Source organism: Strix aluco, chromosome 12 (genome assembly GCF_031877795.1).
Source record: "Strix aluco isolate bStrAlu1 chromosome 12, bStrAlu1.hap1, whole genome shotgun sequence".
Classification (NCBI taxonomy): Eukaryota; Metazoa; Chordata; class Aves; order Strigiformes; family Strigidae; genus Strix; species Strix aluco.
In genome coordinates, this window is record NC_133942.1 from 13,837,021 (window position 1) to 13,862,412 (window position 25,392).

Sequence of the window (25,392 nt, forward strand, 5' to 3'; positions counted from 1 at the left end):
CCTGTTCTTTGCCTTAACACCTTTGCCATTAAGTGCCTCAAACTTTTCACTACCATGCATTTAGTTCACTGGACAGTCCGGATGCAGAGATGGTTGGATGGATGATAGGCGAATTTCCTAGCTATTATTATATGTCTAGGTACATAGTTTGAACAGAATGAGATTTTACAGAATGCCAGTATGAGAGAAGCATTCTTAACTCACACATACATGCATACATATGCTATTTCTACATCATGAGCTGCAATATATTTAGTACATAACTCTGATGATTTTAATTACTGGAATAGTTCATACATACCAGAATAGAAAAAACAATTAATAATGAAATCTTAGTACTATTTAGTGATAACAGCTGCAGATCTTAAAAGGGTTTCCAAAGGAAGAAAGGCATCATTTTACAAATGGGAAAAATGAAGGCAGAAAGAGTAAGTTACATCGCCAAGATTCACTGGCAGGATTGGGAAGAGAACAGCTGTCTTCTGGATTTTGGTTAAGCATCTAAATCTCAGCCATCTTCAAATTAACACTGCATCAAGGCACCTTAATTATCAAACAAGTGGTTTTGGTTCAGGACATTGTGTTCTCTGTATCTGAGACGAGTCTGTGTCCCCTGGCCAGACACAGCCTGCAACCTCATTTCAGACCTAGCTACATAGGTTTGGGGTCCTTTTGCTTGTTACACTACCGTAACACTATGGTGTGTGTTAATGTCTGGCTTGCCAAAAGCTTTGGAAAGATTTATTTTGCTACTGTCAAGGAGAAGTTTCCCTTCCCCTGCTGTACAGTTTATTCACCAACTATTGCTACCTACCCAGAACTATGGGTACCATAACTCTGGAATTTAATGCAGAGGATTTTTCCTAATCTTACAATGCCAGCACTCGGTACGGCAGCAAAAGATAACTATTTCAAAGCACTGGAAGACTGCAAGCACTTGACCTAGGAGAAAAACAAAACTCTGATATGCTCAGGCTGATAACAAAACTGTTCTTGCTTCAACAAGAAGATTATATGGATGCAGGGACCCAAACATCTGCATTGGACTTTTCCTAGCTCAGACCCTCACGAAAGAGTGGACAAGGCTTTAGTGGGGCAGAGTATGGTCTCAACCTTCTACTGGACCTCATTTTGGAGTCCAAGGCCCCTGTCTCCTGCAAACTCTTCTGCAAAGCCTGTTTGGGTTTTTGCTTGTTTTTTAGGATTATTTTGAGTCCCTAATACCTAGCTTGCATCCCATGCAAAAAAGCTGTCCATTTTGATGAAGGAGGCAACCCTGGAGTTGAAATTCTTACTGAGTATAGTATTTTCAATTGAATTGTCATAGACTGATTCAAACTGCCATGATCATATATTACCTTTGAAAGATTTAATTTAGCCAACAGATGCAGTTCTCATGGAACCGTATGATACGTGCAGTAGTAGTAAAAACAGAGAGACAAAAAATCCACTTTAAAATATTTCTTTAATGTTTAGCTTTCTGCTCCTATTAGGTAATGATTAATAGACACAGAGGGGGAAAAAAATGAGCTTTTATTATTTTCATCTGAATGTTAAGAGGTGCTTTGTGAACAACTATAATTTCAGGCACTGCTTTGTCAGAAGAATTTCATGGATGGTAGTTTGTTAAGTGATGAATTGTTTTAATTAGTCAGTAAAACACTATTTATGATGAAACATATGACACTCACAAAATTTGATCATTCTTAGTCACAACAGTATATGACTAACCTCTCCTACCAGTAATTTCCAGAAACATACTAGGAAATTACGTTTTATGAGGTTACCTTGAAAATTAACATATACGATATTAATTTTATAGGTGTAAAGAAACCCATTCAGTCATATCTGCAATATTAAACTATAGCAATAAATAATGGTAAAGGAAAATAAACCGTTTCTATGAGGCAAAAAAACAGGAGACAGGTCCATAGAGAGATGCCACCTTGCAGAACTCTATTCTTTCTTGTTCTGAGAATAATAAAGAAAATCAGATTTGTAGCAATATTATTTCTCATCTTCCCCAGTGAGAGCTAGACAGTGCTATTTTGGTATAGTCTTGTGGTGCAGAGGCCCCCAGAGCACACTGAGCTCTCAGGTGAAGCCTTACACTCGCAGCTGACCTCACAACAGGGGATCTTTTTCCAAAGATCAGATTCCCTCTCCATGGCCTACTCTCTCTTTCGACCACTTCACCTCCCAAAACCAGACATTCCCCTGTGCTCTCCCTTCCCATACCCCAGAAACCTCCATGGCTTCAAACCAGGACTTAACACATCTCCAGCCTTCCCCTCCTTTCCTAGCCCCCAGCCACAGCCTCAGTGTGGCTTTCCTGCTGTGGGAAGTTAGTACCCTAAGAAAACCTGGAGATGCTCTTTCTGTTCCTCGAAGAGAAAACGGTGGATAAAGACAAACTGTTTCATAGCAGGAGGAACAAAGGAGTAAGTCTTCTCCCTACTACATGTAGAAGGACCAGGCATTGTCCGATCTTTGGGCTTGATTCTCCTTTCTACTTTTCTCTCTGTGTGCTCTCACAACAGTGTGGAATTGCCTGAATAGAAATGAAAGCCAGAGGATTAATGTTGGGCAGCAGTGCTGATTACTCAGCATAAAGGAACTTGACTCATTTTGCTGCACAGCTGAGATTTAGTCCCAGGGCTCCTTTTGACTCCTGCCCTAAATAAATCCCAAGGCTTCAGGTAGTGATCAGTTCTGCTTGCTATGGCTGAATATTCCCTGCAAAACTCTTTTTCCAAGGAGATTTTTCCCTTCCAAAGCTCTTTCCTTTCTACCTTTCCCTGCTGAAAGGTTCTGCTGAGGTGGCACTCACTTTTAGAATACTAATTAGAATAGAATAGAATAGAATAGAATAGAATAGAATAGAATAGAATAGAATAGAATAGAATAGAATAGAATAGAATAGAATAGAATAGAATAGAATAGAATAGAATATTGGGCCACAGGACTCAGGTTTATCTTCACAGCTCTCTTGACTGCATTCCTTCATCCACTGGAATTTCTCCTAACCCTGAACATCTTTATGTGACTGTATTACAGCCAACTAGTATGGCACATACATGTCATTAAATGGTATGGATTAATCGCGTTGTGGTTAATGTCAGTAATCCAAGTCCCATTGATTTGAGAATGGAAAAGTATAAACTTCAAAGGTGCAATATTAGCAGTGCTGTGGCACTTCCCAGATGTTTGGAAGTGGTGTGCCAGGCTGGTACTTAGCACCATATTCCCTATTCACTCCCTAAGTTTTATGGCTGCTTATGTTCACCATCCTTAACAGTTTTCAGGTTTGTGCTGTTCTTAGTGAGACTCTTGCTGGCACTGCATGTAAAACGTCCTACTGCTGGTTACAGACTGTATTTTTCTTTCATGTCCACATCTCATTAATGTCTGTCTGTCTTCATTAGTTGCCATCCGTTGTCTGGAGAATGTAGCTGCAAAGCTGGCTGGGCTGGACTCTACTGCAATGAAACCTGTCCCCCTGGATACTACGGCGAAGGCTGCCAGCTGATCTGCCCTTGTCAGAACGGGGCGGATTGCGACAGCATCACAGGGCAGTGTACGTGTGCGCCGGGATATATGGTAAGTGAGAGCTGGGAGTAAGGGGACATTTCATAAGGTGCCTGCAAAAAATTAAAGAGGATTTTAATCTGATTTCAAGTAACATTTGTGTAAAAAGTGGCCAAATGCAGGTAATTTTTCCCCATTCTATTATAAGTCCACATAATTCTCCTTTGAGCAGTGTTAACTTACTACTTCTGGTTATTTACTTAATATCAGTATTGTAAGTTTATTACTGTTATAAGGATAAAGAAATGGTTTCCCATCATATATTCTAAGTCAAGACATAACAAAAAAGATGTCAGTTTATTGTCTGCCTGGAAGAGCAGAAAAAGAAATCTCATGGCCTTTCAGCATTTTCCTTGTCAGTCACACTGTGATTTTAATAGATGAAGATCTTTTAAGATGTTACAAATGATAGAGCAATTTATGTCTTTTCTGAGCATATACAGCAGGTGCCTTTTACCTGAGCATCAGAAAGAGCTTCAGACATTCTGAGGTAAACAAGCATTACGTTTTATAGATGAGATATAAAATGGCTGAAGAAATCAGCCAAGATGAAACAACACAAATTCAGAATTAACGATTGCCAGGTTGCAGTAGAAAGTACTAGGACATGGATCCAGGTGTCCAGTCCTGCTACAGCTGGGCATAATGGAACTCTTGCTAGTAAGTTCCCTGATTATCCATATATGAAGCACCTCTTTACTTCAGGAACACACCATGGAAGAGGCTATGTTTAAGAAACAATACTTTCTAAAAAAAAAATATTATTTTTAAGAGAGAATTCCACAACTTCATTAGCAATTTTCTGTCTGTAATTTGTATCCTTAATTTTACATGATCTGTCCCCACAGGCCTATCTATATGTTTTCTGTATTATTATAGTAATTATTAGTTATAATTACTAAGTTTACTAGAAATTGAGCTTCAGATCAAAGACATTCCCAATGTTTCTAGAACTTCCACTGACATTTAGCAGCCAACTAAAATGTGCAGCCTTCTGAATGAGTAACCCTCTATTGTGTTAAGTTACAACTTCAAAATGAAGTGAATAAATATCTTCAGATACTAGGGAACATGAGGTGTGATCTTTGACCATGTTGTAGCTCTTCTGATTTGCATTTATGAGACATGGTAGACATCATACCAGGTAGCTTTAGAAACAGTGGGAGTGGAATGGCATGTTGGATCTGGACAGCAGAGGAGCCATGTCCTACCATCAGCACCTACTGCAGTGTTTAGGATTTTCTAGAAAAAAACATGTGGTATTCTGCAGGGTCATATGCTGCTGTCATCTGCAGGGAAAGGCTGCACAGCTGTGTGACAAGATCCATAGTGTGGGAGTCCTGGATGAGATGAGTGGGATGCTAAAGCCTTTTTAACCTCCCTCCCTTTTAAATCCACACCTGAGCTTGTAATCACCAACTGCCATCTCCAGAACTGTAAAATTGGAGTTATGGCTTAAAGACACTTTTGTTCTCTGCTTTATGTCAACAGCTGAACCTGAAAGTTGGAGCTTCCATGTAATTTCCAGGGGTTCTCTCAATGCTAAGTATAAACAGAATTATTTAGGTGAGGGGTAGGACTGTCAAAAGCATTTGCACAAGACACTAGTACTTAGAAATGTAAAAAAAAAGAAGAGGGCTTTGAGGTTCATTTCCCCACTCACACTAACAGAAAACAAGAATTTATCTTCTCTATACAGTGGTGAAACACAGGTATTTATATAAAGTGGAGGAAAGAATGAAGGCAGCAGCATGTCAGTAACAAATGCAAAATAAAAAGATAGCAAGATCCTCTTTCCTATCAGGAATGCTGTTCAAGTTAGCAGCACAAAAATATTTTGGGACCCTTTACTGTACACATTTTTTTAAAAAGCATAGTTTGTCCAATATATATTGCTCCAAGACAGTATTATTGCAGGCATGAAGCCTGGGAAGTTCCTATTGCATTGCTTCAAAATAATATTTAATCTCATAATAAAGAGCTTTCTTGCATTGACATTTAAACAGCTTGGTTATTGAGGATAGCTCTATAATCACTGAAGCATATTTAGGCATTAGTATCATTGCTCTCTCATAATATACTATAATCTCTGACAATTAGTCCATGAGGGGAAGTAAAGCCTTGAAATTGCTAATTTATTGCCTCTGAAGCATATTTGTCATTCGTATGCATGCCAGATGACTTGAGATGCAACGGTTCTTTCAAATGCTAGAGAACACAGGCCGTAAAGAAAACTTGACAGGAACCTTTACTTCCTACCCCGGGCTGGCGGCGTCCTGCCGAGCTGCTCCGGCTGTACGCTCCATCGGCTGGGCAGGGAGAAGGGGTCAGCACTGCTTCACCATGCAACCTGCAGGTCCTGTGAAAGATGCTGTGGGGCCAGAATCCTCTCAAGGCTTGAAGTGGCTTATCTCAATGACAAACTCAAGACCAGACTTTGCCTTCAAATATGCCTGCCTGCCTCTTGCTGAGGCAGCAGGGAGCTTTGCCTGCAGGTAGGATTTTGCCCTTGAATTAGCCTAGCCTGCAAGTGAGTGGCTCGACTGTTCGTGAACGCAGGATGGCTCTTTTGGCAGCGGTGACAATAGTGATGCTAATACAGAACTGGGCAGAGCTAATTATTCAGAAAAGCCATAAATTAATCCCTCTTGCTTTTTCTAGCATGAGGCTTGGCTGATGCAGCTACAGGGTCAGGAATTTTGCCATATGATTGGAAAGAATGGAAGTGGGAGCAACATCTTACATTTTACAGAAGCGTTTCATCTACACACGATCTTATATAGCTGAGCAGGCTGAGGGGTTTTTAAGTAAGCGGGAAAGGAAGAGAATAAGATGGGACATGGGATAACAGCAAAATTGAACTGCAAAGGCAGAGAGGTTGAACCCATAGACTTTTGGGTTACTGGATGCCTAGAAAACATAGTGACCAAGAAATGACAGTCTTTGCCTGACAAAGCACTCCTCCAACCCACTTCTCTTGCACAGATGGCTTGTTTTTTAACTGTGCCCTGCCTCGGCTTTGTCAGGGCAGCTGGGCTGGGTTTCAGAATGAATCATCTGCAATCGCAGCCAAAACAGGGACATTTTGTTGGGATGCAGAACAAGCCATTAAAAACACAAAGCATCTGGTCACCTTTATTAAATGTATTAAGTGGAAAGGCAGCCATCCCATAGGTTGACATGTACGTGAGCAGAACACTTAATTTTTTGAAGTTAAGCAGACTCAAGTTTTAAAATAAAAATGTACCTTGTAGCTTAGAAAATAATACAATGTTTATTAGCTGTGACATTTCCAAGAATTCAAATACCAAAGCTAAATATTGGTGAGCTTGCAGTTTTGGATAGAATTTCAAAACGTTTTATATCTTTTTTTTTTGATTACTATTTTGCCTTAGACTCAATGACCAGATTCACGCATACCCAGCTCTAAAAACGAATTACACTGTCTGAAAGATGTTACTGGTACTGGTACAAGTTATTTGTGTGAGGCCCTGATATGGCTGTGTTCACACTAGGGGATTGCACTGTTTTAACTGTATGGGTGTCTAAACCACAGTGCAGACACTATGTGTAGATTTGACTGAAGAGGTAGCTGAGAAATCTGAATGATCCACAATTACACCCAAAACAGCCCAGTTCTTGGAGGCAGCATCCAGGACAATAAAAATAGGATAATAGGAGTAGAGGAGACACCACAAAATCTTCTTCCACAAGATCACAGAGCATTTCTAGAGCTACTCCCGATGTGCTCCAGTAGTTGAGTCCACACTGCAGGGCTGTTGGAAACCCTGTGCTTACTGCATCTCGCTTGTGAAGGGAGGATAAAGTTTGTATCAGTTTAACTCAGATGATTGCAGGGAATCAGCATGCCAGCAGGGCACTTCCCTAAAACTGGTATTTTTAACATATTTGAGGATTGCCTCTTAGTACTCGTGTGATGAATTGCCAGTGATGCTTTTCTGAAGAACGTTTTGAAAAGCCATTTTACTGCCATCTCATTTGTGGCAAGAAGGAATCTGATAAACACACACGGGGAGTACACAAAGATTAGCGTTAAAAAGTATACGGGGAGATTCTTGACTGGTAGAAATTGGATCCTTACTCCCACATGCAAATAGTCGCTCCTTGCAATAAATTACTTGGATGCAATTATGGGGGTGGTGAGAGGGGTTATACTGACTTGTACCTCCCCCTCCTTCCAAAATCTGCTTTAAGATGCTCTCTTGCAAGCCCACTGAAGTCAGTTGTGCAGAAGGGATGTAAAAGAAATCAGGATTTGCCCTGTCCTCTCTTCTTTTGTTTTTGGTTCATTGAATTTTATTCCTGTAATTCAATAAATGTGGTGAAGAAGGCCAGAGGATATGAATTAAATATGACAGGAGACCACAGGAATCCTGACCTTCTGTCTCACAAGGAAATCTTGAAACCAACCCCCTGCACGTACCTATCAGCGTTCTAGCTACTGAAATCATTATAAATGCTATTGAAATACAACTAAGTTCACCTTCTGCATTGCACAGCTAATTGCAATTTTCCTGAAAACAGTGGCTATCTAGAGACCTCATCCTGTGATATGCCTTTGTTTCTTTATGGATGCTTTGTTTTCTTCCTTTGAAAAATGGGTTTAACTTCAAATGCTTTCATTCTGTCCATTGTGGCAAGGAGATATGTAGTTAAAGCATTTTGCAGCCCAAGACACTGTGAGAAAACTTTAACACTTATCTATGAAATGTGCGGTCAGCTTTTACTTCGGTGGGCACTTAGGTCTATATTTCACATCTGGATGACAGAACTTATATTACTTTAAAGAGTTCATCTATTTATGCTCCAATTTTTTGAAGAACTGTCTGCTTTTATTGAACCCTGCATGCTGGCAAGCAAAGCTAGCACTTCATCACCAAAATGAAAGAATCCATTTTGACATTTTTCTATTCCTTGGCTATATTGGTAGATCCCATACAAGCCAATCATAATACAGGAAAGTATGGAAACTATAGCAGTGGTGACCTCTTACTAGATTTTTCAGCTTTAGGAATGTCACTTGGATTCCCTAAGACTTTCCAAGATATATCCCAGTACTGTGCATCTCTAGCCTTTTACATCCTCTGTTGACGTTGCATCAAAATTGCATTTTAAAAACATAATAAAATAGTGCCTTTCAAATATATCCTTATGTAAGTGCTTATGTATATATATCTCCAGCTGAGCTCAGTGGGAACCTGTGCACTTAAGGACTGAAACACAGGCTTAATCTGGATCTATAAATCCATAATTTTGTCTAGTATGCCAGAGTTTCTCAACATAATGCTTTCTCTACCACAGGGGTACGAATTGCTTCCATGGTTTACATGTACATGCTTGCACATCAGAGTAAAAGTCAGCCCCTGTAACACACAATAAACAATAGCTTGAGCACTTAGTAAAAATAGATGTATATTATTGTGCTATAAACCTATTCAAATGCATAGCAAATGTATAGCAAACTTTGTAATGGATAATCTCTCAGTCAGTACCAACACCCCCACACACAGTCTCAGGCCAGTCTTAGTCTGCCCCATGGCTACTTAATGAGTAAAATGACCAATTTACCCTTCCATAGAAATGAGAGGTACCGTAATTTTGTGTTACCTATAGAGGTTATAAGGAACTTACAGGTCCAGTCCGTTGAGTATTCCAGCCATGACTGGCTTCCTTCTGGTGCAGACAGTATCTCTTGTTCCCTGAAGAAAACACACAGGACAGAAGAAACAATCTTTCCCTCTATATTAAAAAAAAAGTTAAAGCCTGCTCTCCTGTCCTACACCTTTAAAATTCTCTCTGTTGTCTAAAAGAAAAAAAAAAAAAAAAACAGAAAGGAGCACCTTATCTTATCTTCAATTGAATTTTCCTGAAGGACCGAAATCCCAGGTAGATCTGGAGGAATTTGAAGAATCATTGCCTGTAGGTGTTTTCTAAACTCTCAAGGTTGATAATCACAAATTTGTCAGAATATTCCCTCTCCTCTACATATTTGCTTTCATCTTTATTCTAAATGTACCATTCACCACTTCAGAAGGGAGCAGGAAAAAATGAATGAGACTTCTTTGTCTTATAAGCCCCTGGTTCAGTAGTAAAGTTATTTTATAAATTCCACAAAATTCTTAATATAAAAAATGAACCTAAGGTTGGAGATAGTGGATCTGTTTTGGGGGCTTTAACTCATTTAAATGATCCATTTCTCTTTGAGATAATTCCAAAAGTACTTCAGTGGAAGCTCATCTCAGAGCAACAGGGCACCTCATCAAAAGGTTTAAAAAGAAAAGACGAGGGGAAAAAATCTTCAATAGAGCCTGTGTCCTTTTATCCTTGATTTACCGAGCATATCGGTTACCCCCCTTTGTTAAGAGCTCTTTTCATTTATAGGTATAAAATAAATTCAACCATTTTATCAAGATGTTCTTGTTACCAACCACCAGTATAAATTTTACTTGCTGTAGGTGGGGAAAAGGTTTTCTGGCACAGCAGTTGTCCAATTAACTGGAGTATTACAGGCAGCAGAAATAGTTTGCCCATTCTCATTTCATGAATTACCTAGATGCACAAGGAAGATGCATTTTCTTCTCATTGGTTTCCTATTTGTATTCATAATCCAATGTCTCAAACCATTGTGAACATCTAGCAGTAGTGGCAATGGGTATGCAAAAAGGCATCCGTACTGTGCAGGTGGGTTTGAGCGTAGGCTGCAGCTGGCAGTGAGTGAATTATTAATTAATAGTAAAAGTAAGCCTAAAAGAGCCTTGTTTTCCACAGATTTCTATCCTTAGTCCCCTGGCCTTTCCTACCCCACTGCAGTAACACTGTCTCTCTGTCAAGTCTCCTATGACACCTTAGCTAGCAAAGGACACTCAGATGGGCTCATAGGTCTCAAATTCACTTAATCCCCTCCCTGCACAACCAGGTTTAAAGTACCATGCAACACACTCCCTAAAAAGGAAAGGATTTTGCCTGAACAGAGACTGAATATTAAGTGTGGAAGAAATTGATTCCCATGCTCCCAGCCTTTGAACTCTTTCCTATTTATTAGTTTTCCCTTTGTTTCTCCTCAATTATTCAGAATTTCTTAGTAGTCTTCATTTTAAGATATTTTGGGATGTCCCTCTGTAGCCATGACTAATTCCTCAGCTACCCTTGAAGTATAGAGGCATAGAAAACGGAAAGGCAAAACCAACCCAGGAGGACTATTGCTGGTGATCCAAGAAGCAGCACAAGAAGGAAAGTCCCTCCTTGGATACAAAGAGAATAGTGGGATGCAGTTGAAGAGACAGCAAAAAGACCTGGCGGTTTCAAAGTATTCTGAGCAGTTTTGAGAAGTTCATTTTGTCAAAGTCAGCAAGAAGGAAATGCAGTCTCTTTGATAACAGATATCGATGTGAGGTCTGGGGGTAAAGTGAAAGACAGGGATATGGGAAATTCAACTAAAATAACTTTAAAAAGATGGAAGAGATAACCGTGCCCTGGGAAACCATGATGAGAAAAATTAAAAATGATATTCACTTGGTTCTTGAAAAGTGAATAAAGATGAAAATGTTAGTAATCGGGTCCTCTATACTAACTATGGCTGCATCCTAGATCCCCCTTCCTGGTTCTGGTCTCTGAGGAATGGACTGTCCTTTCAACTTGCATTTTCTTGGTGTCTTCTAGATGGAGATAAGTCTGAAAACTCCTCTGATAATTTTTTTTAAGCTTACAAATTGCTTCACAAGTGGATGTGGAACAAGAAGCGGATCTCAAGCAGGCAACAAAAAACACTCTGTTCCGTACAGCCTAATTAAGAGTGAGCTGGAAAATTGTTCTTGAAATGAAAGAACTGACACTTTCTAGTTGTACAGAAGTTTTTACAGAAGTTTTTTACAGAAGGTCTTAGTTTATTAACATAAATCAAAACATCTCATGCCCAATGTTTTGGTACATTCCTTACATAAATAGAGTTGGTCAGGGATCATTTGTACCTATCAGCATTTTTTGCATATTCATAGACCCAAAGAAAACTACCTCTGAATTGCATCTTTTCATTGATGACCTCTGAATTTTCTTACCCACTTCTCTATGCATACAAAAGTACATATTTATGTGCGTAAAATAGCTGTACTTTTATTTTTTTGTAGGCCATTGGGACTAATAACAGACTATAAAGTTTTGCATCCCAAGGCTACTAGGTCTGATCCAGGCCAGGTCAGTACAGATTGAAAATTATCTTCTCTTGGCTGTGCAGTGGCCTGCATGAAATTACTTTGGTCTCAGTCCAGCTCCCTGTGGATCAGTATGTACATCACAAAACCCGTTTCTATCAGCAACGACTGGCAAATTTGCTGGCATTTTACCATTTTACCTTCACAAACCATTGCTTCAGGTCAAGCTTGGTGGTGTGGCTGTGTGATCCGTTTCAAAGTCCCCGTAGGACTCTTTCTGGGGACAAACAGCACAGGCACTCAGAGCTTTTGGAACAGCACCCTTCACAAGCATTGCAAGCCACCCAGATTGTACAGCAGCTTTCTTAAATGGCGGGTGCCTTTCTGAAAAGTCAATCCATTTCTGAGGTAGCCCTGCCACAGGTAGACTAGGAAACAATGAACATCACCTCAGTGCAAAGAAAATGGATACAGGCTAAAACCAGTATTTCAATAACAACTCACAAATGGATTCTTTTGGCTCTGCTGTATTACAGGAGAAGATATCCTACATTCAGATCCCACTGGGGAGGATCATTATGGGGAGGCCACCTGTGTATTCCCAGGCTTTCAGACTAAGCCGGTTCTCTACTGATTTTTGTATCAATGAACCAGGTGCCTGCTGCCTATTAGGCTTGTTGGTGTCCTCCCCCGGGCGCTCCTCTTGACCAATTAGACGTTTCTGTTGGAGCACCGGCAGCCACAGTGTTTAGGAGCCTGTGTTTTCCTAAACCCTGACAGTGTTCATGGCAGTGCCTGGCGGCATGAGCCATAATGAAGGGTCTTCTCTCACTTCAGGGCAATTGTTGTATGCTTTTGAGCAGGTGAACTATTGTACCGGAGTATTTAACAAGGTCACTAGGTGCACAAGACACAGTGGGTCTCCCTCAGTTGTGGAAACTATCCCTTTCTTTGAATTCAATGAAATTTTTCAGATCCTTTTTCAAACAACTTCTATTTCATTTTGTTCATTCGCTCTCTTATCAATGTACAAGCTCCAGAAATTGTCTGTGACAGCTCAAATTCTACTTTGTCAGCCCAAGTTTGCCTGAACACAACTGCTAACTTCGGTAGGATTGTCCCAGATATATAAGAGTGGAGTTTGTCTCAGGCACTGCCTCTACTAATGAGAACTTACTCAGTTACACACAGTGTCTGTAATTTGATAAGAACTGTGAGCAAATCCCAGGCCTCCTCCTCTTTCTTCTTATATTTACTTTTACTTCTGGGCTCTGCTGCAGTTTTATTTACCTGAATAACTCCAAAGTTTTCCTAAGTGGGTCCAAAGGAACCAACTTCTTATAGAAAGCCTGAATGCCTCTGCCTTTGTTGCTATTTGACATATTTCCTGTATTTTATCCTTAATTGGCGATGTGGCTATGTCAAATTGCATTTCCATTCCTGTAGCCTCATTCAGAATCAGTGGAACTCAATATTCTGTTCGGACTGAGTTATTTGATCTGAATTTTGCAGAGGAATAAACTGCTTACCAATAGCAGTGTCTCTTTTCATCTATTAAGCTTCTAAATGTATATATCTTTATCCACACTATCTGTGGGTCTATGCATAAAAGTGTTGGTAGCTGACTCTCCCGGTAGTTCAAATTGCAGACTGACTTCATTAAAACCACCTAAGTATAGGATTTAAGTCACAGGTTAGTTTTACATTTTATTTTCTGTCTAACTGTACTGTCAAAGGAAAAGACTTTATCCTTTACAATCAGACATGTATAAATGGAAAATCCTGGTGTGTTTTCTTATGCCAAAGAGCAACTGAAATTTTAACAGATCTTGGACTTTCTTGCTTTAGGTTTTTGGTTTTAGCAAAATCTGTGAAAGTTTGAAGGGGGTGTCTGTTTATCTGCCTGTGTATGATTGCAAGGTTATTTACCAGCTTTTCAGAAAGTACATCACAAACCCCCTTAGCTTAAAGTTGACATTGAATGATATTAATTTCATCCTGTAAAATATCTTTTCTTTTTTAGATGCTTTCTTTTTTTCCCTTTGATCCTTTCACATGTGCTCATGCAGCTCAGAACCAAGGTCAACCACAGGTGTTAGCATCATCAGCCCCATACCTGCATATTTTCCATCCACATTGCTGCTTCTGTGGCTTCAGTGCTCTTAGCAAGAGACCAGCTGAGGATACCTGCTGTGTACAGCTCATTTAACTCCTCCTGGACTCAGTCCATCTAGGCTGCGTGAACAAGAGGTCAGGCGTGCACCGAGGTACTGGACTTGTTTGGCAGCTTCTGCTACAGAAAGATGCAGGTCTCAGCTAGTGACCACACTGGTGAGTGCAGACAGTGTGCATGGTAGGGAAGTTTAGATTTAAAACTGTGCTTGGACATTATCCTTAACTGTATGGCTGTAGAATAATTCTAAAAGAAAGTTTGCAAATAATGCAAAACTATTTGGATTGTCAAATATAAAGCCAGTAACAAATTTGAGGAAAAGTTTTATGTTACTGAATGACTGGGTAGGTTGAAATTCAGTGTTTAAAAATGCAGAGTAATAGACAACAGGAAAATAACATTAAGTAAATGCACAAAAGGGGAGTTCTAATTTAATTCCTACCATTCAGGGAAAGAGATCAGGCAATCACAGGGGATAGTTTTCTGAAAAACTTAAATGAGTGCTCAGCACCAGTCAAAAAACAAATGATAGAAAAGATAGGATAGTTAGAATGATCAGGAAAAGAACAAAACAGGATGGAGAAACCATTTTTGTGGTATTGTGTAAATCCATAATATATCTAAATCTGAAATTGCTGCGTACAGTTTGGCTGATTCTTGCTTACAAAGGATATAATGGAAGTAGCGAATGGTGACAAAGATCATCTTTTATATGGAATAGCTTCTATACAAAGAGTGACTTGATAAGCTAGAACTCAGCTCAGAAAACAGATGGCTGAGGAGGAATACGATAGAGATCCATGGAACTGTGGATGGTGCATAGAACATGAACAAGGAATGGTTATTTACTATTTCTAATAACACAGGAACAAGGGGCAACCAATTAAATGATTGCACAGCAGGTTTAAAGGCAAAGATAGTGCTTTTCAGAGAATGCGTAATTAAATTGTGAAATGGCTCCATAAAATGAGAATAAGAGAGTGGGATGATTTTGCTTAGAAAAGGGGTCACCGAGGGTAGATATGTGAGAGGTCTCTTACACCATGGGGGAAGGGGAAGAAGGAATGCATGCTTGCTGTTTTTCACAGTATAAGAAGTTTCCCAATTAAAAATCAGGCAGTGGATTTGAAGCGAACAAATAAAGATAATTTTTCTCCTTTGTATTTATAATTAAACTGTGGATCTTCTTGCCAGAGGACGTCATAGAGGCTGAAAGTATAAATGATACCTTTTATTTCCTGGTTTTGCTAATGTCCTTTTTGCAGAACTGTTCAGACTTGTCAGCCAGAGCCCAAATTTATTATTGCAAAAAAGTCAGGAGGCCATAACTGGTCTACAAGTTAGATCTTGGACTGGGCCACTCAGGCTATGTGGACAGAGCAGAAACCACCTCTAATTTTCAGACAAAGATACTCCCATAAAATAGCTGGTGCAGAATTGTCATAGCCAGCTCTGAATTCTCACTCTGAAGTACACTGCACTGCACTGAAATGCTTCTCCATATTTCCAAATGGCTTCGGTTTCTGTTAGCCACTGATCTATTCTGCCCAAATCTGGGAAAGAAAATGATGGAACTGCAGATAGTGTGTTAAAATCTTTCCTTTACCATAGTGATAACTCCAATTCAGATGCCTCCGTATTAAAAAACAGAAGAAAACAGCTTTTTTTGTCTTTACCAGTAGTATTCAAGGACTGCTATTTAGTATTTTGCCATACTTGGCTAGCTTCCGTCCCACAGTTTGGACACAAGTGCCAAAAAGAGCACATGTACCAAGTATATACTTCTCAGACATGTAAGTACTTTTTATTAAGTTGAAATAATGCAAATTATGCCTGAGCCATTTTACATTTTGGTACATTTAATTGTGATATGGCCATGTTTTTTGGAGCATTTTAGAATAGCAGCTGATCAAAGTTGGTTATAGTAACAGCAATGAGCCCCACAGATGTTTGACTCTTTATAGCTTCCCCAGAGTTAAATTTAAAATATTCTGAGAGCCTACTCCCTGCCTCACCTGAATAAATCTGAAGTGGCTCTGTTCCAGATTTAAATTGCTTTAACTAAACAGAGGACTTGGTTACCCAGCTGGCTCCATAATGTATATTAGTAATCCTCCTGGTACAGACATGATTGACCTGCCTTGATAATATATCTTCCCATTAACTAAATCTAAACCCATGTATTATAGATGTTTTCATTTCCACCTGAAATATCTGCTCCATAAACAATCTCCCCAGCTCCACTGTGAACAGAATTAAGAGTTTGTTTTCATATCTTGCCCTTATGTAGCCAACTGCTGGAGCTGGCTGGGCTCTGCACACCCATCCGAGTTAGCTGAACACTGACCTCCATCATGTTTTTTGAACTGTGCATGGCGATGTTGCTTGTACTCCATTACAGGCTGCCTGTGGGAGGCTGTCCTCTCAGGTATGATGCACCATCTCACCAGATGAAATGTCCTGAGGAAATGATGTAGGAGTTGTTTTACCCAGTCTAAATCCAATCTCCTATTTTTGGAGAGGTCTCTCCTGGATAAATGTGTTTTGTGATATTTTATTAGGTAAAAAGTGCTGACTGTATAAAAAAATCTTGTTCAGAGGTTGATGATCATCTTTTTTACTCTCCACACTACTTTCCTTGTGAATACATTTAATTATATGATGCTGTATTCATTGCCTCGCTGACACTAAAGTGCTCTGCAGTTAAGGCCTAAATACTAAACCAGGCTGATATTCAAGCGTTGTAAAGTTAGTCTAGATTTAGATTTTTTTGCCAGCAACAGTACTACACTGATTTATGGGAAGCAGGGGGGAGGGTGCTATCTCTTGCCTTCTCTCTTTATTGAATTCTCTTTCTTTTTTTTAATGCCCATATTTAGGTGGCTTGAACAGTAGGAATGGATTTTTTAATTGCAGATAACTGACTGATATTGGACATATATTTGGTGCAAACTAGAAAAATATTCCCTGGTGGTGAGGGGGATTATAATGCTCATTGACAGAAATCCAACTCAGGTTTGCTGAGTTTTAATATGCAAAATTCATTTTTTTAAATGAAAGTTTTACTGGTATTTGTTTTCACTTGATTTCATGGAGGCAAAAAACCCTCACAAAGCTAGAATTTGCTGCCTTTATTCGTATAGAGTATTGCTGCACTTCATCATCATTTTTATTGTGCCAAAGCATTGTTCTTTTTGGATGTAAGAAGCATGTTGGAGCTAAGATGCTGAAGGACAGGAGAGTGGTGAGATTCTGTGCACCCTCTATTTCAGAAGATGAGACCTGTCTTGCAGACACAGTGTCTCTTAGTTTGCCGGTGTGGGTTTACTGTACGTGGATGATGTGGTGCACACACATGGAAAAAACCTTTTCTGTGCCTAGAATGAGGGCACCACCAGCGCAGTCAGCACAGCTCGCCGCCGTTACCCCTTTCCCATGAGTTAGTGGAACATATTCAGAGATGAGACCTTAGGGCCCAAGCCCTGGATTCCCAGTCTGAAGGAATCCTGAGCCAGTGTGCAATGCCTGACTCCTTAGATGCACAGATCCTTGCATCCTGCATGGTAAATGCCTTGGAGTTTGGATTTACTGTGATGAAAACCATGAGCTCTGTGCAGTTAATTCCAGCTCTACATATGCATACATGGCGTCCAGGCTGAAAGGCTGCACAAGTTCTTCAGTCTTGATATGTATGAATTATTCTCCAGGAAGCCAAATCCTAATCAAAGGCTTTTCTAAGCTGTGGCCAAAGGCTTCCCGGATGCGTGGTCAACGTGATGGGGAAGGTCCCTTCTGGGAAGATGGATGGATAATTGTTGCTCTGAAGTCCCTACTGCCCTGGGACCATAGAATGAATCCTCCTGGTTTTGCAATAAAAATGACCCAAATATCCTGTTAATGTATCTCAGATCAATTGTGAGGCTGTGTGATGGGAAACAGAAAAACCCAGATGGGGGAGTGAGAGGCTCTAGGGGCCCAACAGGCCAGAAACAAGAATTGGGCCCAGGTTCTCCTGTGGCCTTACTGAGGGTGTAACAGGTGTTACACCAGTAATAGCCTGTAGGAGGCCACAGCAAATACATTTGGGTTTATAAAACAGGAATCCACAAAGTTCAGCCAGGTTTTGTAAAAACAATTTGGAAAATAACAAACCACAGTTACTTTGTGGTAACTTCTACTCCCCCCACAGTCAGTGGTCCCAGCTTTGTTTTTGCTTAACAAAGGCTTTGGCTATAACCAGCCAAATGAAATTAAATAGTATTTAATAAAGTACTGTAAGTACTTAAAAGTACATTATTTATAATAATTTTACTTAATACTCTCTTTATATATTTTATTTATAATCATTTTACTTACTACTCTCTTTATAACAAAGTTTCCATTTTGTTTGTATGCATCTTTTGCTGAATACTTTTGATCAAACACCAAATTTAAAAATTATTATCAGGCTGACTAATTTTGAACTTGGCATTTACTGTGAAATTTACTGCATGAATTAGCATATTAGCACAAATTTAGAGGTGAAATAAAATGCTGACATCCATTTGTAAATGTTTGTAAATCGTTGTTGGTTTATAGGAAGCAAAGCGGTAAGTTCTTCCCACTCCCAAAAGTAGCTGTGCTTGGTCCTTATGGCATGTCCAAGTTTTACAGTATGCTCAGAGGACTGTGATGCCACTGAGGTGCAGATGGCTGTTGGAAGTGCTTTATGATTTAATGAAAGACTTCAGCATTCAGGACTGCCAATGGTTGTTCTTTGGATGAGTCATGAGCTGTAAAGTCACTTTTTAAATATAAGAAAGCTCTTTCCCATCCTTTCCACCTTACCCCATCTTCTCCCATGAAAAGGGCAAAGGGAAAAGGAGACTGAATAAGGTCATCAGTGGTTTCATTGTGCCATTTTAGATGTATATCAAACTCTAGCACAGCTACATCATACAATGTTACAAAGTGGGTAAAGGAGCATTTGTCAGTTCTTAGTGACTACCTGCAAACTGAACACTTGGCTTGTACGGGGCACAAGATCCTTCCCCAACCTTTTTTCTGCATCTTATCATTAGCACCAATAATAGCATCTGCAGGGAGTAATTAGTAGCACCCAGAGGGGAAAGGAATTCTGCCAGAGGACATCATTATGGCTGGAAAAGTAAAGATGCTGTATAGTAAGGTCATGAATAAATTGTTTGAGTCTAGGGTGGAGGAGAAGACCGGAAAAAGTACAAAGTTTCCTACTGCTGCTAATAATGCTTACGAAGAGCATATTAATATTTCCACTGGAACACCATTAGGGAAATTAGTTTGTTCTGACAGTTTGTGTTGCTGGATACCATATGTTTACCTTGAGGGAATGTTTGTGGAGAACCACTTCGGGTTAATTGTAAATGTCACAATCAAATAAGTAAATATACAGAACTGTATCTGTGATCTGCATCAGTGCACAGACACTGTGTACCAGCACACTGATGTGCCATGTAATATGTGTACATATAAATATATACTTTTATGTACTAAATCCATACCAGTCAGCTTATCTGGACACACAGACATCAGGTATAAACAGCACCTGCGTTTTGTCTTTCTGATCTGTTTATCATGACGTACAAGTGGCACTGCACCATGCCCTTCTCTCTATTTAATGCCTGCACTGTGAGCTCCGAGAACCGCACACTGAGCTTCCCTGGTGCTGCTGACAGGTGTTGCACCTCTAATTCATCTGGCACAAAACAGGCGAGGAGGGCGAGAGGGAGGAAATCAGATACCGTGTTCAAAATCTTGGATTAGTTGGAGTCATTACAGATTACCAAAGGTTCAAATATGTTACGTTTCAGTGTTGTCAGTCCCCACTAATAATCTGCAGAGCAGTTGAGGATTTTCAGGACCTTGACAGATTAAGCCTTAAGGACACTCAAACAAACCTGTCACATAGGTCTTTATCATGCAAACTTGAGGCCAAGCTCAATAACAGCCCTGTTAGTCTTCTGCATTGCAGAGGCCTTGAAAAATTGATTTTCTGTTTTGCCACTGACTTCAGTGGAACCAGGCTTTAGCCCTCCAAGGCAAATTTATTCCTGTAGATTGTAGCTTAATTCTTAATTTCACATCCTCAGATAGTCAAACTTTGAGACAGACTAGCTATGGGTGCAGACTTTGCCAGGTGGTGTTGACCATTGCTGGGTTATTAACTCCCCTTATGGTCTGGGATACCCTTTTTTTTCCTTTGAAAATGCATTTCACAGATTTAAAGGCCTGATCCAAAATGTACAGGAATAGATACAAATCTTTGTATTGAACACTGGAAGAGGATTTTAAAGGGAGTTGGTCATTGTTTACAGCAGGAATGTATTTTTAACAGAAACAAGAAGGCTAATCTGTTAGCGCAACATTAATCCGGGGAAAACACTTTCTGAAGTGTCCAGAGCTTGTTAACACAGCTAACACCTAAGGCAGCAGTGTGTCTTTAAGCTCTGCTAATATTGTACAATAATAATTTTTGTGGAAGAAAATCTTCTCCTCTCCCTGAACAGAAACAAGACATATTATTGACTGCCATCCGGAAAGATGTATGCTCTGGACCTCATGAGTCTATTAATATTTGATGCTGATGGATGTGAGCTGGCAGCCTGAGTTATTAATGGAGTTTGGTTCCTTGGACCTAACCCTCAATACTTAGGGGAGAATCAACAATAACAAGAACTGTATGCCCAGACCTCTCATGATACTAGGAAGGTCTGTCATTTAGTTTCAGCAACAATTAGTATTGCTGAAGTACTTAAAGGTATAGAAGGTCATACAGGTGGTGTTATTTGCATTACTGCTGCCATTCATTTTGATTTAAAGCTGGCTTTTTAGGGTCCCGGGGATCACAGATCCCCCACCTGTATCTTTGCTATGTTGGGATACTCCCATCAGATTTGGATTTCAAACAAAAAAAGGCTCACTCACGTTAGCTTCTGAGCAGCTGTGTGGGGATGTGGGACACCCTGTCCTTGGTTGTACGGAGGTGCTTCCTCTCAGATTGGGGCCAGGGAAGCTGCGATGCAAAGGAGAGGGCAGGAACGTGCTCCTTCGCACTCAGAGCGGGACATTTATGGGAGCTGGGCCTGATCCCACATCACGTAATGAGAGTTTTTGCATTAGTTATGTTAGAGTCAGATTTGACCCCTGGAATTAGGAAATAATACATTGAATAGATTTCAGGGTTATATTTTGATAAACTGGCCCTTCTAAGTGAAAATGTTGAAGAAAATGAAGCACTTTTGTGATGTCCATATGAATCATTCTGACTTGGAAAACAGAGATGTAAAATACCAAGTTATTTATAGCTAGATTTCTTAATATAGCTTTAACATTTTCAGGGGTATATATTTGATTGAATTAGCTACTCCTTCCTATCCTGTACACCACAATCCAGGCATTTCACTACTCTCATTAACCTCCTGATCTTAATAGAAGAAAGAATAATCAACATAAGGAGCACAGCTGTTGATTAATTTTACTAAATAGGATAGAAATATAAAGTACCATATTGCAAGAGTGAAGATTCAATACACAACATTTGAAATCAGTTTAATAGAATATGTAACTCATTAACAACTGGATAGACATATTCTGTGGCATTATTCACTTGGGCAGGTGGTGAGAGGGAGGTGGAATTTACATCTCTTTAACAGTACCTGAATGCATTTAATTTCATAGGTCATTCTCCAAAATCAAGTTCAAAATGTTAATAACAGAGTGTGCATTTATAATTAATAAAATCTTAGAGCCAGTGCTATAGTTCAAGTGCATTTTCCTCTTATGTAATTAAGAAGTTAAGTGTATTTGGCAGTTGTCACTCAGAGAGCTATGAAGGTCTCACTTGTCAAACCTGGGGATAGAAATCTCATTAAGCCAGTTATTTTTTCAGTTAAGTTTTGTTTGCAGAGTAAGTGCGTATGAGGTGGACAGCCAGAATGACCAACCTCTGTTAGTCCATAAAGTATAGTATATTAAAGTAAATGCCAAAACTCAAAGGCGTGTTGAATAAAGATGAAACAGCCTGATGTTTAGCTTGTATAGCTTGGGATACCCAAAGTGTCTGTGTCTGAGTCTGACTGCTCTCCACGCAGAGTAAGTCCACAGAAAACTGGTGAATCCGCACCAGCCTGTTGTGCCCGTGGCCAGGGAGAACTTACCGTGCTGATCTGCGGCCACGGGGAGGCAGCTGAGGAGCTGGAAACCCACCTTCTGCTTCCACCCGTGGCCCAGATGCTGTTTTAGTTAATCCGGTTCCCAAGGCGATATTTTAGCTCCACATCACTCTGTTCTACTTTCCTTTTCAGAGGAATTTTCTTTTACTTCTAGATCACTAGTTCAAATCCAGATAAGGTCAGTTGTCATAGAAATTATTAGCAGTACCAGCAGTTCTGTGTTGTACATGAAATGAGTTGGGAGTTTCATTCACACAAGATACGGCTTTCTAAGTGGCACTAATTGGCTGTCTAATTGTCACACGCAGGAGAAAGGCAGAGGATTGATTAGGCGTGGAGACTGAATGTCCCTCTGCCATCCCGCTCGGCTCTGGGTTCCTGTAGCTCATTCTGTAGGCATGCTGGCAGGGTAATGAGGGGCAGCGTGCTTTGGATTTTCTGGCTGTCAAGACAGCACCTTTTACTGCCAGGCCTTTTCAGAGGAACTTGTTTTACTCCACCAAGGTCAAAGATAGCATCTTTTACAAACACTGCTTTCACTCAAAAAATCAGAGACTTGGATTTACTTCTGAGCAGTACATATTTTAACCGTTTCTTTTACTTCCCCCTAAAACAAAGTTTTTAGTATAAAATAGGATGAGTCATACTGGTGCTAGGCAGAACTGCTACAGCAAGCATATGGGGGTTTATGGTGCTCAGAAATCTGTTCATATTTCCTTTTACTGTCTCAGTGTCTGATGCTGTGATATACAGGCTCCTGGAGGTACTTGCCATGGCATAGGGAAGCTGACATTTTGTGCATTTATCTCCTGATAAATGGATCCTCCTATCAAACAGTGAAGCCTCTCACCTGCAAAAATACATTTTGACCAATCTCTTTTCCCCTGAGCTATGGTATAGGTCACATTGTGCAATGTAGTTACTATTTAACTTAGAAATAGGATAGCTTTCTCTGACATAGAACTAAATTATTAAAGTTTGACTCACTGAAGTAAATTTAGGAGCTAATTTGTGATGTGAAAATCAGGACATGGAGGAAAGGGACCAAAAATACTTTGTATATGCTAACTTATGCAGACCCAACTGTGGGACTCAGTAAGTAGGTTTAAAGGAATTGTGCTCACATTTTAATTCCCTTGTTGTATCAGATGAACAATATTAGCAAGAACTGTGTCTGTCCTTTCAGCCACACAAGGTAATCAGTGCATACAGTGTACTGTAATTTACTGTTGAAATATTCTATATTTCTGTAACATAGAAGTATTTACTCTCCTTTCCCTCGCTTTCCCCACACCTAGAGCAGAAATGGGACAGACACTGTTTCTGTGTTCTGCTCTGTGTGCCTCCTCTCTCTGACATACACATCACTCCTTGTTCAGTATTCTTCCTAAAGTCACACAATCTCATGCAAACTAATTGAAAACAAATGCAGGTACCAGCTACACATCAAAAAGGTCTAATGCACCTGCCATGTAGTTTTCCTGTCTGCCAGTCTGTGGAAGATGAGCATGTATGAGATCCTTTAGCTTTTCAACAACCCTATTCTTAGAATATATTTTTCCAAGAAATGCAGAGCAATCTTTGCACAGTTTCAGACTGTATATTTTGTGATTAGTGTTTCGTAAGTGATGTTTTGCTTAATGATCTAACATCTGTTCTAGGAAGTTTGTTTTTGTAACTTCCCCACCTCCTGCTGAATGAATGCCAGAAACTTGTCCCTTTCCTCCAAGTCAATCAAAGCACTAATTGCATCATAAACATGGGAAGCAGCGGTGACTGCTCAAGTGCTGAAGACTCAGCAATCAACTCATAACACTCTGTTCACTGTTTCGAAAGAGAAAGACTCCCTGTGCAGAGATGGGAATTTCCTGAAATTCAGATTTCTTTAGCTGACTCTGACTTTTTTTGGTTTGCAGGGAGATGACTGCACCATTACCTGCATGGCAGGAACCTACGGAACAAATTGCTCATCAGTTTGTAATTGTAAAAATGATGGTGCATGTTCCCCTGTGGATGGCCTGTGTTATTGCAAAGAAGGTAAACAAAATTTAACAATTGTCTGCAATTTGGCATCAATGCTTCTCCCCTTTTGAAGTGGCACAGCTGTGCAGTCAGTAAGTCCACTATTTTCTTGTGCCTGTCAGTGATTCAACAGTCTGCCCAAGTATCAAAACTCAACAGGGGCTTGACTGTATGTGCTGTCTCTGCCCTGAACAGGGGCCAGACTTAACTGCTCTGCTGCAAGAACAGGCCACAGAATTAAGTGTGCTAGCAGAGCCACAGCTCCTCTCCAGAGGAAATGCAAAACAATCCCCAGACTGCTGGGTTTTTTCTCTATCACTTTGCTGCCCTGTTTCTCCAAGACTCCCCTCCATGCCTAGAGTGCCACAGCTGGGCAAGGGAGCAGAGGTAGCCTCCTGCCTGTCTTTTCTTTAGCCCATTGCACTGGGCTGTGCCTGGCCATGGGTATCCTCACCAGACCTGACCCTGACCTGCAGAGCGCCTGCCTGTCTTCACCCTCGACTAATTCCTGTAGATTTTCCTGGTGATGCAGGCTCCTAGCCGATCCTGGCTGCCAACCCTACGCTTGGGGACCGTGGGGTGGGTCCTGACTGTCTGCCCTTCTGTCATCTCAGCTCCCTGCCCTCCCTGTACCCTGGCACTGTGACACCCCAGCCATGTGCAGGTATCCTCTGTCTCCTGAGCCGGCATGGGGGTTGCAGGATGTGGCTGTCTTTTTTCTGGGGAAACAAGAAGTCTTGCCTGCTCCAGAGTCTCTCTGCAAGACTAACTTATTTTCTTCCCACACATATGTCCATAATTCCCTTCTGTGCTTGGTAGTGAGCATAACCCATGTATCCAGTAATCACTTGGGAAATCTTGTACTGCTTCATAGCACAGTGTCTCTTATGTTCTCCGTGTAGCTGTGCCTTCCCCCAGAATACCAACATGAGCTATGCCTGTATGGCATACATAAGCCCTAAAACAGAAGTGAGGCAAATAACAATAAAATCTGGCATTTCAAACATGAATTAATGGATCACTGTAGAACCCCATTTAATGAGGGTGTATAAACCATGAGTTACTGCTCAACTCCATTACATACAGCTGCAGTGTAATGAAAGCCATTGTGTGGCTGGTAGTTAAGATTTGAGCCTTAATGGTTAGAAATGATGGCCTTGGTCTTTTTTTAGGTGTAATAGCTTCTTTATATTAAAGAGCATTCTCAAAAAAAAAAAAAAAAAAAAAAGAGCTAAGAAACAGGCAGTATTAA

At 40.2% G+C, this 25,392-nt stretch overlaps 1 protein-coding gene across 9 annotated transcripts in view; it reads left to right on the top strand.

Moving 5' to 3' along the window:
- MEGF11 (multiple EGF like domains 11) overlaps positions 1-25,392 on the top strand; it is a 306,379-nt gene that overhangs the window by 220,556 nt on the left and 60,431 nt on the right. For all 9 annotated transcript variants that reach the window (XR_012624787.1, XM_074836840.1, XM_074836839.1 and 6 more), the window contains 2 exons: positions 3,426-3,600; positions 24,035-24,155. Coding sequence is in view for 8 of the 9 variants with exons in the window: in XM_074836840.1 (XP_074692941.1) it covers positions 3,426-3,600; positions 24,035-24,155 (296 nt within the window). In the remaining variant the exon portion in view is untranslated. The remainder of the gene's footprint in view (positions 1-3,425; positions 3,601-24,034; positions 24,156-25,392) is intronic.